Source organism: Bombus vosnesenskii, unplaced genomic scaffold, assembly GCF_011952255.1.
Source record: "Bombus vosnesenskii isolate JDL3184/JDL3185 unplaced genomic scaffold, Bvos_JDL3184-5_v1.1 scf7180000013264, whole genome shotgun sequence".
Lineage (NCBI taxonomy): Eukaryota > Metazoa > Arthropoda > Insecta > Hymenoptera > Apidae > Bombus > Bombus vosnesenskii.
Genome location: NW_022882924.1, coordinates 4,384,893 through 4,401,069, shown reverse-complemented (window position 1 = coordinate 4,401,069; position 16,177 = coordinate 4,384,893). Strand labels below are relative to the sequence as shown.

Below are 16,177 nucleotides of genomic sequence, written 5' to 3'. Positions count from 1 at the left end.
ATTTCTTAAAATATCACGTACGTATCAGGAATCTTTTTTAAACTTAAAGAATATAAATATAGTTTTTCAATGCACAAAACTGTATAAAAAGAATTTATTTTATTTTGGATATAAATGAAAAAGTAATGTATTAATTTCAACTTATTATATAGTCAGATATATATGAAAAATGGAATGGAAAATTGAATCTTAGACATAATTTGTTAAATCTGGAAAATATTGACATCATAATTCTAAATCAGTTCTGCATAGTTTTACATGATATACAACATTATAAAGTTACATAATATATATAGACAATCCTATTCTAATTATACTTTTTCACTTTGTTTTTCAAATACTTTGTAAAATAAATGCAGTCATATTACCAAATGTCTTTAATTTCTTTCATTCATAAAATATTTAGCTTTTACGTTTTTAACTACATGCCACTTTTTTCACACTTATAAATCGTACAAGGAAAATTTCACTCCAAACTTTGTTGCTGAGACTTACGTAAAAATTGTAATAAACAACTCCACATCTTAATGTGAAAAAATTTACAATTCATCACTTTTCGGCTTAACCGTCTTTCCCTTACGATCAAATCCTTTTAATTCATTGGTCGCGTGCTTAGCAATATACTTGATGAAATCACCAAGCTCCCTGCCACCTTCATATTTTACTGGATTATTCTTGGAGTTTTTGGGCGCCCAATAAAGTGTTGGAAATCCTCGAACTTCGTACGGGGCAGGAACATCATTAGCAGTGGCATCAAACTTCACAATCTCGATATCTTCGGTTGCAAGTTTCTCACCTAATTCATCGTAAATAGGTGCCAGTTTCTTGCAATGACCGCACCAAGGTGCATAAAATTCAATTAATGTATCTTTGTTATTGTTTGTAACAATTTCATCGAAGTTTCGGGCTACTCCAATTTTAACATTTCCAGTGTTATCTTCAGGTATTGGTTCAGATTTTAGATATGGTTCTAGAGTGCCAGCTTCTATATCTTTTAAGAATGCCTCAAATGTATCGACAGAAAATTCATCCTTCATAACGAACTTTTGGTTATTAGCATTTCTTGCTAAAACAACAGGTTTATCACCCTTAACAAAATCAATTCCAAAATCGTTTAATTCGTGCTGGAAGTCGTCTTTGGAAGAAATAGCGAAATTTAACTTGGGGAAGTCCTTAGCAACTTTGATGATTCTATTACGCCAGTAGTTTGTACCCTTCGGATTCTTAACATAATCCACTGCATAGTATGCAACAACTAATGGATTTTTAAACTCTCTTTCATTATCCCGGGTACGAACGCCCGCAATACCAAAGCTGGAATACACATTTAATTAAAAACGATACTTATGATTTAAATATCGTATTATTAAAACAAATATTCGTGAAACTTACTAATTTTTATTAATGAATTCTTGAATGTCACCCATAGACTCTACATATTTCACAGTGTTTGATTCAAATTTGTTCTGTAAAATTTTTGGTCTATATAGAACTATAGCATTCCTAAAAATCAAGAAAATATATTTTATTTTATGTGTAATTTTAGTCTTAAAGTAAATTTATGACAATGTAAATAAATTACTTATGTCCTTCTTTCTCTAAAAGTGATTTTGCTGTTGTATGTGCAAATCTAACTTTTTCTTTAAGTTTCTTAGAAACAGCATGGAAGGATGTCGCTAAGGCTGAGTCTTCCTTTTCAAAGAAACCTACAACGCTTACTTCATCAGAGTCTAAGAATGATTTCAAACAAGTTTCTCCACTTAATTCTTTAGATGCTGGACCAACTTGTGCCTAGAATACATCATAGGTACTTATATGAGATGATTAAATAATTTGTATATATCAAAATCCTATTTACCTTCATATATTTGGCAATACCAGCAGCTTCTCTAGGTCCATTGTAATCGCTAACAAAATCACCTCTAGAAAAGATTTTCAATGTTGGATAACCACTAACTGAGTATTTGTTGCAGCTATCCTTTCCACTTTCTGTGCAATCTACTTTGGCAAGAGTAATTGGAGGATCATTACCCAAGAGCATTTCAGCAGCTTTTGCATATTCTGGTTTTAATCGTTTGCAATGACCACACCTAAACATTTGGTATACACATAGGTAAAAAATTAGTTTTAAGTGTAAAATTAAATTATTTTTATATTCACAGAAGTCGTACAAGTTAAAATAATAACAGTTCCTTTATATAAAAACAAGAATAAGAATTTCAAATGTAACACATTCTCAACTATTAACGTGTCATAAGCCGGTATACTTGAAATTATCGAAATCGAAACTTAGAAAATACCTCCCTTGATCAATTTTCTTACAATTACAGTTGGAACAATAGAACAATAAAACAATAAAATTATTTTTGTTTCTATACAATTATCGTAAAAGAAACTACTTACCATGGTGCATAAAACATAACAAGCGTGTTCTCAAGCCGCTCTAATTCATGGCTAAAAGTATCATCGGTAAGTTCCACCACATCTTTTTCTTCAGCCAAGACATTAACGAAGATCAAGGAAAGGAAGGTAAAATACTTGAGCAACATTGTGGACAACAGTACTTGTTTCTAAATCAAATTCGGAACGCAATCTTTCTTCTAAAGACACTGCCTGTCGAAGACGTGGCTTTTGTTATAAGTTAGGGTAGCCACGCAGTGCTGTCGTGTTCTGATTGGCCGTTGCTTCTGAATGTGTGTGATATATTTCCTTTACACAAGATCCGACACCTACACACTCGACTAAGGCAAGATTCCGAACAACTCACAGTAACAAAATGTATTTCGTCGACGTTCGCTTTGGTGGGGAAAACTGAAAAAGAATTTATAACAGTATCATTGCAAAGAATCTCTTCCGTCACGGGATGATCTACTTTAAATATAAACCATGATGTTTAACGTAAATATATTTTAACATTAATACGACCGCTTGAATACATGTCTTATATAATTTAATTATTTATTTAATTTAAGTATAGCAACAATACTGGTAATAATCATAACATAAGAAATAAATGAGTAATGATATGCAATAATTAAATTTAAAATGAATTTATTTTGTCGAAATATCACAATACTAATACTAGTACTGGAGTATCGATATTAAAAACTTGATACATATTAACTTTAAATCATGACATTTATCAATTATATATGAAAAATTCGGTTCTAAATTTAAATACATTGAAAAATGGTAATCTCAGATCCCTCTAGAGTAATCAGCGTGAACTAAATAGGATCATTGCCCGTGGCTTTTTCAAACAATGGCTGTTAAAACAAGAGTCAAATTAAAATTTTTAAAAATCGTGGTTCATATTTTACATCACTTAATTTCTTAATTGAAAATTATTTTGTAGTAATATATACTTCTATCCTTGAAATAATAAAATGTAACAATTTTATTTGTGTATAGCGTATATTGTGTATAAAAATTTATAATTATTCTATGTGAAATAGATAAATAATAAAAATAAACATACATGTTGATGACAACAAAATATTGATTTTGAGAACATTTGATTTAAAGAAGTTATTTATTTAAATTAAACTAATTACGAGATACTAAAAACCGATTACAAGCGGTTTGAATTAACAAAAAGCTTTTTATCATTACACATATATGTACGTAAAATTCCGAATAAAATGTCGGACTAAAAAAAGACTTGTGCAACAATAAAAATGTAAAGGAGTATCTCAGATTACATAATAATCTAATCGTGACAATGTTTAAGCACACAGATCAATGTATTTTTCATATTACTTATCAAAACTTATCATATATATATTGATATATTACTTATCAAAACTTATCATTGTACACAGAATTTCGGATAAAATGATTACAAAGTGAAGAATATATTATGTTTTGTCACTTGAGTTATCCATTACTACAAAGCGCGATATTTGCTTATACAATATTAACAGATATGTTGCTATTGCAAGACATTGAAAAGTCACTTACATAATATTATCGTATTAACAATAACTATAATTATAATAATGCAAAAAATCTAGCATATAGAATTTCGGACAGCGATAAGAAATGATTCTTAATACAAAAGAGTTTGTTAACATTGTTATGATCAAAGATAAAAATATACATAAAAAAATGAATAAAACAAATATATAAAAAATGACAAAGTAATATAAAAAGACATCGAGTGTGTTGCTATTGCTATGTTTTCTTAGGATACAATGATATTTAATTAATGATTTGATTAACGTTAAATAATTAATTATATGTGGAAATGCGCGTATGCATTTGTAGTAGTGTTATATATGTAGCCGCAATAAAGCATATTTTGAAGCACAAACTTATTGAATGTGAATGGAATTGTAATAATCCTTTAAACGATAGTGATTGGTCGTTTGTCTGTGTCTAGCGTGAACATGAATTTGCAGAATGAAAAGGAAAAGCCTTATGTAACCAAAACGGGGATACGGGGAACAAAAGCATAATTTGGTTAGTTGCAAAGACGCTGTGTTATCTTGTGTTACAAAATATTAGGAAGACGAGAATTTTATTTATCTTTCCTATTTAACTAACGCTACAGATATCGATTAGCATGCATTATGGTAAGTATTTGCGACATTATTGCAATAAAATTTAATGTTCTATGCATTCATCATATGGATATTCAAATATTTATACATTTTATTAAAACTTTTAATACTTAATACAAGTAATTAATATAAGTAAAAATCAAATGGAAAGAAAAACTTGTATAGATTTGATATCTTTCTCTATAATACATTATGTCTGTTATTAAATTGAATTGATCGTTAAATATTCCGTGTAAGATTCGTACCTTGTTGATAAATGTTGTGAATGAATTACTAAATGTTCCCTTGCATATCAGTTTTCTCAACTAAGCAATTATACGGTACTGATGTTTATATCCTGGAAAATAAATTGATAACAGTATTTGATAATTGATTCATTTCATTTCAAAATCATAATGAAATTAATGATTTATCACCTAATTGCGCATGACAATTTTTCAAAGATTAATGGAAGTAGCCCTACACATAACATATTCGATATCGTCCGATCGCTCGAATCGACCCAATCTTTTTGAGACTATTAATAAGCGAACTTCGCAAAACTAATACATTAATTGCGAGCATTGCAAGCTGCGAGTTACATAGAAATGTAAGGATAGAGTAGTCGAGTCATATGATACCATGTAAGTAAATGCGATATTGGAGTAGAAAGGGAATGCTGTATAGAGGCCCCTTCTGTCCTTGTCTAATAACGCATGCACACTTGTACAGTAGTATGTACAGTCTAACGCCGATCAACTAGCGCCATTGTACATACCTGATTAGACAAGGACAGAAGGGGCCTCTATGTAGCGTTCGCTTTTTATTTCAATACTGCTTTTTCAGCTCTCATGTCAGCTTCTATCTTTATATCTCTATAGTTGTAATTTTATGTTGTGACAGAGATGACTAGCTTGCGGTTATGACCTAGTTATCTTTAATTGTAGCATAGACTTATACAGATGTAATCACGGGGAAGAAACTCCAGTAGAGGGGGTAAGGCTTTTAACTTCCAAAGGTGTGCTTCATAAATTGGTCGTAACTATAGCGCTGCAGTGGATTTGTTAAACTTTTACATTTAGCGCCACCTTTGCCTCTGAAGGTAAAGCAGGCATAAACTAAACTGTTTTTCATAACTTTTTTCAATGTACTTAAAGTAAACATACAATATTTTATGTGTTACAGAAAAATGTTGTTCAAATAAATGTAGATTTACATAATAGGGTAGAGTTTAGTTGTAAACACGATCGTATTGTAGATTGCAAACACAGAGCGCGTTACACGATAAAGCCTACGAAATCAACTGAAGTGCCTTATTTGAGAAACATCTCCAACACACAAGAGCCATACTCCCACCAACGGAGTTTCCAGATCTGGTATATGACAATACGACCGTGATTCTGACTTCGTAACTTATCCCTACCCTCCACCTGCATTAATATGTATACCATACATTTAGTGCCTACCTGTCGGTGTGATAGGTTTTAGATCTGCTATCTAATTTTTTCATAAAATTGAGTTTATTTGATTATCAATCACAGTATTCAAGTTTCTCTCACCTTGATAATTAAATGTATTAAATTTTTTATATTTCAGTTTGTTCGGCAATATATCCATTACGTCAACGTATATCATTTATCCAGTGTTATAACAGGTAACACATTTTTGACTTTTGAAATGTCATATCATCATGACTTGTAGTGTCACTTTTTCTTTCATCGACTTTATTTTTTATACAACTGACCTCGATACCTTCTTTATTTAAGCGAAATAATTCTTTATCATTTAAACAATCGCATTTATTACATAATTTTTTAAAATATATGTCAATTAACAATAATATTATGTGTAACCTTTATACCATATATATTTCGATTTTATATGTTTTAGGCAACTTAAAAAACATGCCCTGTCCATTTTTGACACATCTTTCTGCAAATTACATTCGTAATTATGGAGCTTCTGTAATTATGAACTACCGTCAGCTTTGTCCAGTGATGTCTCAATTTTTTAGCACTCAAGTAAATAGTACTGAGTCTGAACAGATTGAAAAAGCTATAAATAGTCAATGTCCATTTCTTGCTAAAGAACAAAATGCTGTAAAAGTAGCTAGTCCTATAGTTGAGGAAGATATTATCAATGTATCACCTTTAGAATCAAAGGAAAAAGGAAGCTTTCCATATGAAGAATTTTTTCATGAACAAATTATGAAAAAGAAAAAAGACCATTCTTATAGAGTGTTTAAAAAAGTTAATCGTTTAGCAGAAAGTTTCCCAATTGGAATAGAATATTCTTGGGGTGAGAAACCTATCACTGTTTGGTGTTCTAATGATTATTTAGGGATGTCACGACATCCAGCAGTGACAAATTCTGTTCGAGAAGCATTGAATAAATTTGGTGCAGGAGCAGGAGGAACTAGAAATATATCCGGAAATTCCATAGGGCACGAGATCTTAGAAAAAAGACTTGCTTCTTTGCATCAGAAAGAAGCTGGCTTATTATTTACCTCTTGTTTTGTTGCTAATGACTCCACCTTATATACTTTAGCAAAACTTTTACCACATTGTCACATCTTCTCCGATGCTGGAAATCATGCATCCATGATTCAGGGTATAAGAAATAGTGGAGTACCAAAACATATTTTTAGGCACAATGATGTAAAACATCTTGAAGAATTACTTTCCAAAGTAGACAAAACTGTACCAAAAATCGTAGCATTTGAAACAGTACATTCTATGACTGGTGATATATGTCCTTTAGAAGACTTATGTGATATTGCACATAAATACAATGCTTTAACATTTGTTGATGAAGTTCATGCTGTTGGATTATATGGCTATTCAGGTGCTGGCATTGGAGAGAGAGATTGTGTGCTTCATAAAATGGATATTATATCTGGTACCTTGGGAAAAGCTTTTGGCAATATGGGTGGTTACATTGTTGGATCCACTAAATTAATAGATATGATACGAAGTTATGCAGCAGGTTTTATTTTTACGACCTCATTACCACCAACAGTACTATATGGTACCTTAACAGCTGTTGAAATTTTAACTTCAGATGAAGGAAGATCATTAAGGGCTAGTCATCAAAAAAATGTAGCTTATATGAAATCTATTTTAACAGCTGCAGGTCTTCCATTAGAACAATCACCTTCTCACATTATACCGATAAAAGTAAATTTCCTTTATATTAGGTTTTCTACGCATTATTAATATTATTACATTAAATTACAATTGTCTTTCAGATTGGAGATCCATTATTATGTAGTCAATTAGCTGATTTATTAATAAAAGATAAGGGGCATTATGTTCAAGCCATCAATTATCCAACTGTTCCAAAGGGTGAAGAAAAATTAAGACTTGCCCCAACTCCAAAACATACTCTATCTATGATGGATCAGTTTGTAAAAGACATATTACATGTCTTTCATCAATTGAATATACCGACGGTCGAACATAAGCCAGACAACATTCCATGTGCAATTCGAGTTCATTGATAAATATTAAATTTAAATGAATAAACTATCAAAAATTTGTATAATATAAATATAATTTATTTATGTACACAAATTTATATTATATGAATACTTTTGCTGTTGAACAAGCATCTATTTATGGTGAAATATAAAAGAAATTTAATCAAAGTTAATTTTATTACATAAAACATTAAATAAAACATTATTTAATAATATAATAGTATTTAATTACTCAGCAAATCTCTTGTAATAATAAGATTATATATATAATATTGCAACAGTTAGTTTTACTTTGGTATAGTATAAAAGCATACGAAATTGTATTCGAGATGAATAGATCAGATTATATAAGATTATTAAATCTACAATCTATACTACATTTTGTCTATGGTTAAATCATATTTCACTAGAAAATTAAATGGTTCCGTTTCCGAAGTAACCAAAAATCCCTTGATCTTTTTCCGGTTTATCATCGTGTTGTACGCACAGCAAAATGAAAGCCAAGGGTGAAGTAAGTAAATATTTAAAATTATCTTTGAAAACTAAATTTGCCACTTAAGGAAAATCCTCTTTAATACCTATATTTTGTAAATTGTAATAGTTTATTCAAAATTATAAAAGTGATAATTAGATGACATATTAACAGTGACTAACCTAACACTTTATGGTCGCTAACACATGTTCATGTATGATTTAAAGCTTTAATAATTTTTATATTTTGTTAAATTGAAGTACAAAATACGGTAGATATCAGCGTAGAATAATTTATATTTTCATCTCCATATACAATATAGTTAATGTGAAAGAAATTGGCTTTAAAGCATTTAATTTAATTTAAGCTGAATTAAGAAAAAGGAAAGAAACAAGTGTATAGATACTAAATAAAATTGTATATATATTAGAAATAATCTCTCTACAACATTCTTTGTACAGTTGAAGGAGTTTGAAGTAATCGGTCGTAAGTTACCGACCGAAAAAGAGACAACTACACCGCTGTATAAAATGAGAATATTTGCACCTGATGCTATCGTCGCAAAATCTAGATTTTGGTATTTTTTACGCCAACTCAAAAAATTTAAGAAATCTACGGGAGAAATTGTTTCTTTGAAACAGGTAATTGTTACATATATTGAACACTAATACAAAGCTTTTATTAAATATTTTATCCTAAATATATTATCTTTCAGATACCAGAAAAATCTCCAGTCAAAATCAAGAATTTTGGAATTTGGTTAAGATATGACTCAAGGTCTGGAACTCATAATATGTATAGAGAATATAGAGATCTCTCTGTCAGTGGTGCTGTAACGCAATGCTACAGAGATATGGGAGCTCGTCATCGTGCCCGTGCTCATTCAATTCAGATCATTAAAGTCGAAGTTGTAAAAGCGGCAAATTGTAGAAGACCTCAAGTCAAACAATTCCACGATTCGAAAATTAAATTCCCATTGCCAAAACGTATTCATCATAGGAATCGTATGCCACTTTTCAGTGTTCGAAAACCACGTACCTATTTTCTTTAAATACTTTGAATTAAATGATTTGCATATTGGCATCAAATATATTACTCTAAATGAAATAAAACATCTATTATAATGCACTACCTTGTCAATTGTTTACCTGAGTTAATACATATATATAATCCCATTTTTGTCTTCTAAGTAATTTTTATAATTTTTACAATTTTAAAATTTTATTATAAATAGTTATATAAACTAATTGAATTTTTTACCTTCGTTAAATTGTATAATGATGTCAAAATTGTTTACATAAACATATTACTACTACAATTACGCATGTACTTAGTTTGTAATGATTCATAAATGAATCATTACTATTAATTGGATTTGACTTCAATGTTGAAACTTGTATAGATTCTTAACTTTTTTATCGTTTTGATTGAAATAACAAAGCTGATAAATGTAAGTGATAGTTTTATTAAAACAATCCAAGTCCAGTCAATAGTTTCATTAAAGCAGTTCGAGAAGGTTATGTAAATAACTCATATTTGAAGAAGCATATGTAATTTTTTAAGTTCTATTTACATTCTTAAATTTTTAAATTATTCTAAACATCAAAATTGTACAAATAAAAGGCAGAAAATATTCTTCCGAAAATTAATATCAATAGTTTTACTATATTATTTATCAAAACAATTATTATTTATTCCTAAATAAAAATGGGACAGTTTCATGGCAGTGGTATGAATACTCGCGTGATGTACGATGAAAGAAGTGATAATGGATTAGTTCTTGGTGGAAAATATTTACCAGAAGAATTATTAGCAGAAATTTTTTGTTATGTTGATTATAAATCATTATTAAATTGTCAATTGGTTTGCAAACTTTGGAAAATTTTAATTCAAACTTACGTTTGGCGTAAAAAAGCAGAAATTTCTTTCGGTCGATCACTTCTTTTGTATAAAGAAGTGCCCTGGCATGTGTATTATCTGATGTGTAAAAAGAAACCTTTTGAAAGAAACTTAGTGAAAAATCATTCTGGAGAATGTGGAAGGGATAAGTACTGGAAAATTCTTAGTGAAGGTGGTGATTGTTGGAAAGTAGAAAATCCTCCAGTGGGAGTTCCACCTTTGCCAAATAACGAACTTATTTTTGAAGGAAAACAATTCTGTTTTGTTACTTCTCACCAAAGTTGCACTAAAGCACAAATAATTGACCTAGAAGTCGAAGGATTGACACCATATATTCTAGATGAGTTACAGCCTATAATAGTGGTATTACAAAATTTTAATTGTACTTAATGTAAACTTTTGTAGAAAACATATTACCTATATTATTATTTATATTTATGTTTATAGGTGAGTGAATGGTACAGTTGTCGTTGGGATTGTCCAGCTATATATGAATGTGCTATCAAATTATTAGGGAAAAATAATAATGTCATAGACCTTTTTCACTTTCGTGATAGTATTGAAGGAGAAAAACAAAATCAGTGGCACCAAGTATATTTTATACATATAATATAAATATAAAATGTTGTAGAAATAATAAAATACATTTACATTTTACTTCAGATGTCACATGAGTTTAAAAACTATGGACCTGGACTCAGAAAAATTTCTTTCTATCATGGTGGTGCTGATAAATTATTTTGGGCTGGACACTATGGTAGTAAAATGGCAGGCGCATGTGTATATGTGAAAATTCCTACTTGTCAACTTCACGAAAATGAATAAATCAATATATCACCTAATGTGGACTAATAAAATATAATATAGAATATGTTATTGAATGAAATTTAAGTAAATTTTTATTAAAAATATGAATCATGTTCATACGATTAGAAACTATTTTCAAAATATTTATATTATTCAAAGTACATTTCGTTATAAATATTTGTATATCTTATCATTGAGTTATTAAGTATATTTATTAAACTGTATATAAAAATTACAATGTAACATGAATTTTAAGCATATATAATATATAATGTTGTATAATATAATGATTATAATGATTAATATTTTGTGCAAACTTATATAAATGATATAAATGTACATGTAATATCATATTTTATAAATGTTGCATAATTATAAAAAATAAAAGTATTTAATGCTCTATATTTTTTAAAATCTCTTAAGATATATGAATAAAAAAACAATTAAAATATCTAAAGAAGAAAAAATTTGTCTTTTTTAAATCAAATATTTAACATTAATAAAATAGTAAAATGTTATTGATTTTTAAAAATTTTAAGAAATGAAGATATTTTAAAAGGACTAAAACTTATGTTAGCGTGTGTAATGAATGTAATTTAAATGCTATTTCAATTAAATTTTGTGGTGCAGAATCCTGATAACATACATACAACTCCTTTGGATGGGGAGTTGTATATAATCGACCAACAACCCAATAAGTTAAATTTTCCCATTCAAATAACACTCCATGCTCCTTAACAGCAATTAAACTCTTATTAATGACAGTTTTGTCCACATCTGAGTTTAACATAGTTTTAAATCTTACTGTATTATGTAGCAATTTATGAATAATATGAACACATTTATTAAAATTAATAAGGAAATTAGGATTTTTTGCTAAATGTTCTAGTGGGTTTGAGGATAGAAGAATTCCTTCAATCATGTCCAAGTGTATATAATGATATAAATAATTCTTATCACCCACTGTCAATACTTTTGGTACTAAATATTCAGCTTGATTTAATAAATTTTCTCTTATATTAGATATGTCCATATTTAACATTCGACAATCATTCTACAATAATATACTTTATGTAAATTGTCTAAGATAACAGAATAATGGAGAACAAATATTTTAATAAATTTATTATATTGATTACCTTATACACATCAAGATCAGAATCGCTATCATCAGAATATCTTGATCTACTAACAATTTTCTCTCTTGTTGCTCGTCTTCCTAATATAGGCAATGCTTCATCGCTTATTTCACTAATTCCACCAGTTCCTTGACTTAATGAATCCTCTGACGTATGCAAAGAGTATACTAAAGTAAGATAAAATTGTATTTTTTTTAAATTTATATTACATGTACATATTATTACATGTATACTATATGTATACTACATAATCGAAAATAATAAAAACAAATAATTTTATTTACCTGATCCTAAAATTACAGGACATTCTTCTGTATTACGTTTTTTTAGAATTGAAGGTATTTCTTGAGATCTTTTGTTAATACTTAAAGTATGAGGTGGTTTGACAGATAAATTTTGCACATCTGTTGATTTTATGAGACCTAAAATATTCTCAGCGATACTAGATGATGGTTTTACAGGCACAGGATCTTCATAAGTTATTACTTCAGGTCTAGTATTTGATGAAATCCATTTAGCTGCTAATGTTGTTACCCCTATTTTTTGTATATGCTTTAAAGTCTCCTGAGCTTCTTCTACATAAAATATATCTGGACCTATAGTTTCGCTGCATCTATAGAAACATTTTTAAATGATGCATACAAAAGTTTTAAGAGAATGACTAAGTCAATAAAAAGTATAATAGAAGCTATAAAAAATTACTTTGCAGTACATCCACCAGATTCTAGAAGAACTGCTAATAAATCATGTCCATAACCAACAACGAGTAAGTACCATTTTCCATTGAGAACAAATGGTTGATTATTTTTGTTTTCTATATCGTTACGATTACATGAAGAAGGATATACTTTTTTCCAAATAACAAGACTCTTTACAGGTTCGTTATTTATCAAATTTAAAATACAATTTTGCCTAAGATAAGATTCTACTTCAATTAAATCACTGTGTGCTAAATGAGATCCAAGAAGATAATGTTTATGATAAATACAACTACCCAAAATTGTATATAACCTTTGACAGTCCATAGGATCTTCATTCTGAAAGCATATTATTTTTCATCATTATTTATTTTCTCTTATTATTTCATTATACAATACATACCCAATCTCTGTAATCCATGGCTTCCATTTCACTTAAAGCTGCATCAATTTGAATTTGTGCATCTCTTGATAACTCTATAAAATTTGCAACTGAAAAGGTGCTTGTAAATTTGTAACTTTCCATACTTTCAATATCATTATGAATCTCCATACATGAGGTGGTTAATCCTGCATTGTTTGCATAACTCTTTATGTCTAACAATCGTTCAATAACTAAAATAAAGAAATGATCTAAAGAAGAATGAGTTTCTTCAGGTGTGAAACATTTTTTCAGTGACTGATATGCAAATTCTAATGTTCTCACTATATCACATGATAAATTGACAGCTTCTTCAAGGCTACAACTAGAAATATTAAAAACAATTTAAACCGAATACATATGTATATTTATATTTATTTATTCTTATATAAATTATAGTCTACCATTTTTTTGGTAATGCCATTAAAAATAGTTCATCATTTCGAGGTGTGTATACAACATGAATTTCCTCTTCTGCTATCTGTATTGTTGTACTATAAAAGTTGTACTATAAAATATGATTGCATATATGTTATAAAGATTATGTATTTATATGGAGTAATAAAACCATTCAATTATACCTTGTAGGTTGTAGGCCTCCAATTCCTGGTAGTAAATGATTAAGGGTTATAAAAGCTCCTCTTGCTGTGCACAAAATAGAATGCATATTTTTGCTTTCGGACCGAGGAAATGCATATAAAACACCTTGTAGTTCAGGTCCCACTTCTGAAAGTTCTGTGGTTTGTAGATATAATACACCAAGTGGATAATCTACTATTGAATGCATTAAATCTTTACTTTCCTCTTTATTCAACAGTCTTTGTACCAATACAGATTGCTAATGACAAAAAACATCATGCTTTTAGTTCTATAAATTCTCTAAATTATATATATATTATCTAAAATTGTAATTACTTTAGGACAATTTAATCCAGACAATGTTGCTGTAACATCAACACCTGCAACTCTTTGTAATTCTAATGTTACCTAAACAAAAAATGAAAATTGATTATGATAAAGTATTTTATATTTTCACAAGATAATAACAATATAAATTTTTAATATGTACTAGATTTTAATTCTTACATTTGTTGAAACAGTTATTTCAGATAATATGTGATCCAAATTTTGATATGTAACATTATTTGAATTCACACTTCGTAGCCAATCTCCAATTTTAATATTTTTATTTTTCATTGCTTCTCCATCTGGTATAAATCCAGCAACCATGATACGTGTTTTGTCTGAAAAAACACCTGGGATAATTCCAAAATATGCTTCACACAATGTGGCTCTTCTTCCCAGTTTATGTCGTCTATCTGGATCAACCCATAGTATAACTTCGCGAATTTCACCTGCCTGCAAAATTCACAAAATAAATTTTTATATAAAGTATAGTATTATTATTATTGGGAATGCTCAAATTTTAATTGCAATCATTTACTTGAAAATCTCTAAAAGTGACTTCTTTAATTGTAGTTCCATCTTTTCCCGAATTTCCAATATTGTTTACTGTGATATTGAAATTGCCTTTTTTATTTCTTGTGCTCAAACGTTTACTCTCCTTACGTCTTATAAGTCGCATAAGTTTTCCAGCTCTAGTACTACGTCGTCGTATCAATTCTGGCTGAGAATCAAGTTTTGTTTCATTGAATGAAAATTGTTCATCATTTATATTGTCTACTAGAGATTCTATATAAATTAGTTCTCCGTTAGGGTTAATTTCTGATTCCCATTCTGCTGTGGAACTACATATAACAATTTATAACAATTCTAAAATTGCATAATAATGGTATATTCTAATAATATAAAAACGGCTAAAAAATTAGTTACCTATCTGTATCTGAATAGTATGAACCAGTACTTGATCCACTATCACTTGCCCACCAATCATGTTCATTATCATCTTTCACATTTTCTGAAGAAAACATTTGATCAATATATTTACATTGTGATTTCAATGACACAGTCTTAGAATTTCCTTCATCCATTTCTTTTAAAACCAATTATGAAGATTTATATAGTGAAAATGTTTTCAAGGCAGATTTACCAAGAAAACTGTTGTTAAATCTTTAGTATTTCCTCTCTGTTTATACAATAACTTATATACTATATTTAAATTTATTTGATAAAAAAGAAATTATATTAACGCTTTAATATTAAGTTTTAAAGAGAAGGTATCTAAACTATCGCTATATTCTATTTTAACACAAACTACCTATATCTTGTTTAATTAAATCATTTTCTTGAAGAAGTGATCTGTAAAGTTTAATGTCGGCGTCGGCACTCGAAAGGTGGGGAGATTTACTACAACTTTCATCTTTACCTAGCAGTAGAAAGAATTTAGGAAGTACATAATGTGAGAATAAATTAAACAAAAGAGTTTATTATTTACTATATTTTTCCTTTTGCCAATTTTTTACAGTCTAATTAAAAAGAATAAAAATTCCAACAATGTTATTTATTTCATTTCATGTCAAATGTTTTTACAAAAACAACATATAAATTAAAAGAACCGTGCTAACACGGTTAGCTGGAACTGGGCAGAGGCTGGAGCTTTGGATTCGTAACTCGTAACCGAGTAGCTCTCACTCTTCACTTCTCGGCCCTTCACCGCAGTTTGAATCTGAATTCCGGTCGATTTTCAACTGGCACTTCTGCAACTCCATTTCTTCGTAGTTGTATTGTGCTTATTTTTAACGCGGTTTATGATGATTCGGAA

General features: G+C 29.1%; 5 protein-coding genes and 2 long non-coding RNA genes across 8 annotated transcripts; 4 read left to right on the top strand and 3 right to left on the bottom strand.

The window, feature by feature from the left end:
• Nucleotides 1–85: 85 nt before the first annotated feature.
• Nucleotides 86–2,760, bottom strand: LOC117239181 (protein disulfide-isomerase A3). The gene is made up of 5 exons (XM_033504583.1): nt 2,404–2,760; nt 1,859–2,090; nt 1,583–1,791; nt 1,393–1,503; nt 86–1,314 (listed from the first exon to the last, which is right to left on the bottom strand). Exons 1-5 carry the CDS (start codon nt 2,547–2,549, stop codon nt 540–542), a joined length of 1,473 nt encoding a protein of 490 aa, XP_033360474.1. The 5' UTR covers nt 2,550–2,760; the 3' UTR covers nt 86–539.
• Nucleotides 2,758–3,339, top strand: LOC117239263. Its single transcript, XR_004494397.1, has 2 exons — nt 2,758–2,898; nt 3,203–3,339. It is a non-coding gene; the product is annotated as an uncharacterized LOC117239263 (long non-coding RNA).
• A 1,050-nt stretch (nt 3,340–4,389) lies between these two features.
• LOC117239175 (5-aminolevulinate synthase, erythroid-specific, mitochondrial) lies at nt 4,390–8,117 on the top strand. Its single transcript, XM_033504570.1, has 4 exons — nt 4,390–4,574; nt 6,138–6,195; nt 6,432–7,717; nt 7,789–8,117. Exons 1-4 carry the CDS (start codon nt 4,572–4,574, stop codon nt 8,038–8,040), a joined length of 1,599 nt encoding a protein of 532 aa, XP_033360461.1. The 5' UTR covers nt 4,390–4,571; the 3' UTR covers nt 8,041–8,117.
• Nucleotides 4,630–5,309, bottom strand: LOC117239259. The gene is made up of 2 exons (XR_004494396.1): nt 4,979–5,309; nt 4,630–4,899 (listed from the first exon to the last, which is right to left on the bottom strand). It is a non-coding gene; the product is annotated as an uncharacterized LOC117239259 (long non-coding RNA).
• Nucleotides 8,118–8,384: 267 nt separating the features above from the next.
• LOC117239251 (60S ribosomal protein L18a) lies at nt 8,385–9,619 on the top strand. Its single transcript, XM_033504700.1, has 3 exons — nt 8,385–8,530; nt 8,953–9,132; nt 9,207–9,619. Exons 1-3 carry the CDS (start codon nt 8,513–8,515, stop codon nt 9,540–9,542), a joined length of 534 nt encoding a protein of 177 aa, XP_033360591.1. The 5' UTR covers nt 8,385–8,512; the 3' UTR covers nt 9,543–9,619.
• Nucleotides 9,620–9,812: 193 nt separating this feature from the next.
• LOC117239199 (F-box only protein 44-like) lies at nt 9,813–11,414 on the top strand. 2 transcript variants are annotated; one of them, XM_033504628.1, is made up of 3 exons: nt 9,813–10,753; nt 10,838–10,981; nt 11,054–11,414. In XM_033504628.1, the coding sequence occupies exons 1-3, from the start codon at nt 10,199–10,201 to the stop codon at nt 11,213–11,215; spliced, it is 861 nt and encodes a 286-aa protein (XP_033360519.1). In that variant the 5' UTR covers nt 9,813–10,198; the 3' UTR covers nt 11,216–11,414. The 2 variants fall into 2 exon arrangements, with proteins under 2 accessions (XP_033360519.1, XP_033360510.1); XM_033504619.1 differs by having other exon boundaries at nt 9,818–10,753; nt 10,838–10,977; nt 11,050–11,405.
• Nucleotides 11,415–11,727: 313 nt separating this feature from the next.
• Nucleotides 11,728–15,862, bottom strand: LOC117240221 (protein inturned). Its single transcript, XM_033506187.1, has 11 exons — nt 15,289–15,862; nt 14,900–15,203; nt 14,542–14,814; nt 14,371–14,442; nt 14,037–14,293; nt 13,860–13,949; nt 13,438–13,780; nt 13,039–13,373; nt 12,621–12,949; nt 12,337–12,503; nt 11,728–12,251 (listed from the first exon to the last, which is right to left on the bottom strand). The coding sequence occupies exons 1-11, from the start codon at nt 15,444–15,446 to the stop codon at nt 11,766–11,768; spliced, it is 2,814 nt and encodes a 937-aa protein (XP_033362078.1). The 5' UTR covers nt 15,447–15,862; the 3' UTR covers nt 11,728–11,765.
• Between the last annotated feature and the right edge of the window lie 315 nt (nt 15,863–16,177).

Coding starts and splice junctions, on each gene's coding strand:
- LOC117239181 (XM_033504583.1), bottom strand. CDS start 2,549: ATGTTGCTCAAGTATTTTACCTTCCTTTCCTTGATCTTCGTTAATGTC. Junction 1,792..1,858: donor GTATTGCCAAATATATGAAG/GTAAATAGGATT, acceptor GATGTATTCTAG/GCACAAGTTGGTCCAGCATC. Junction 1,504..1,582: donor TTAGAGAAAGAAGGACATAA/GTAATTTATTTA, acceptor CTTGATTTTTAG/GAATGCTATAGTTCTATATA.
- LOC117239175 (XM_033504570.1), top strand. Junction 6,196..6,431: donor TTTATCCAGTGTTATAACAG/GTAACACATTTT, acceptor TATATGTTTTAG/GCAACTTAAAAAACATGCCC. Junction 7,718..7,788: donor CTCACATTATACCGATAAAA/GTAAATTTCCTT, acceptor ATTGTCTTTCAG/ATTGGAGATCCATTATTATG.
- LOC117239251 (XM_033504700.1), top strand. Junction 9,133..9,206: donor AAATTGTTTCTTTGAAACAG/GTAATTGTTACA, acceptor ATTATCTTTCAG/ATACCAGAAAAATCTCCAGT.
- LOC117239199 (XM_033504628.1), top strand. CDS start 10,199: ATGGGACAGTTTCATGGCAGTGGTATGAATACTCGCGTGATGTACGAT. Junction 10,754..10,837: donor AGTTACAGCCTATAATAGTG/GTATTACAAAAT, acceptor TTATGTTTATAG/GTGAGTGAATGGTACAGTTG. Junction 10,982..11,053: donor AACAAAATCAGTGGCACCAA/GTATATTTTATA, acceptor ATTTTACTTCAG/ATGTCACATGAGTTTAAAAA.
- LOC117240221 (XM_033506187.1), bottom strand. CDS start 15,446: ATGGATGAAGGAAATTCTAAGACTGTGTCATTGAAATCACAATGTAAA. Junction 13,781..13,859: donor ATGGCATTACCAAAAAAATG/GTAGACTATAAT, acceptor TAATATTTCTAG/TTGTAGCCTTGAAGAAGCTG. Junction 13,374..13,437: donor CCATGGATTACAGAGATTGG/GTATGTATTGTA, acceptor ATATGCTTTCAG/AATGAAGATCCTATGGACTG.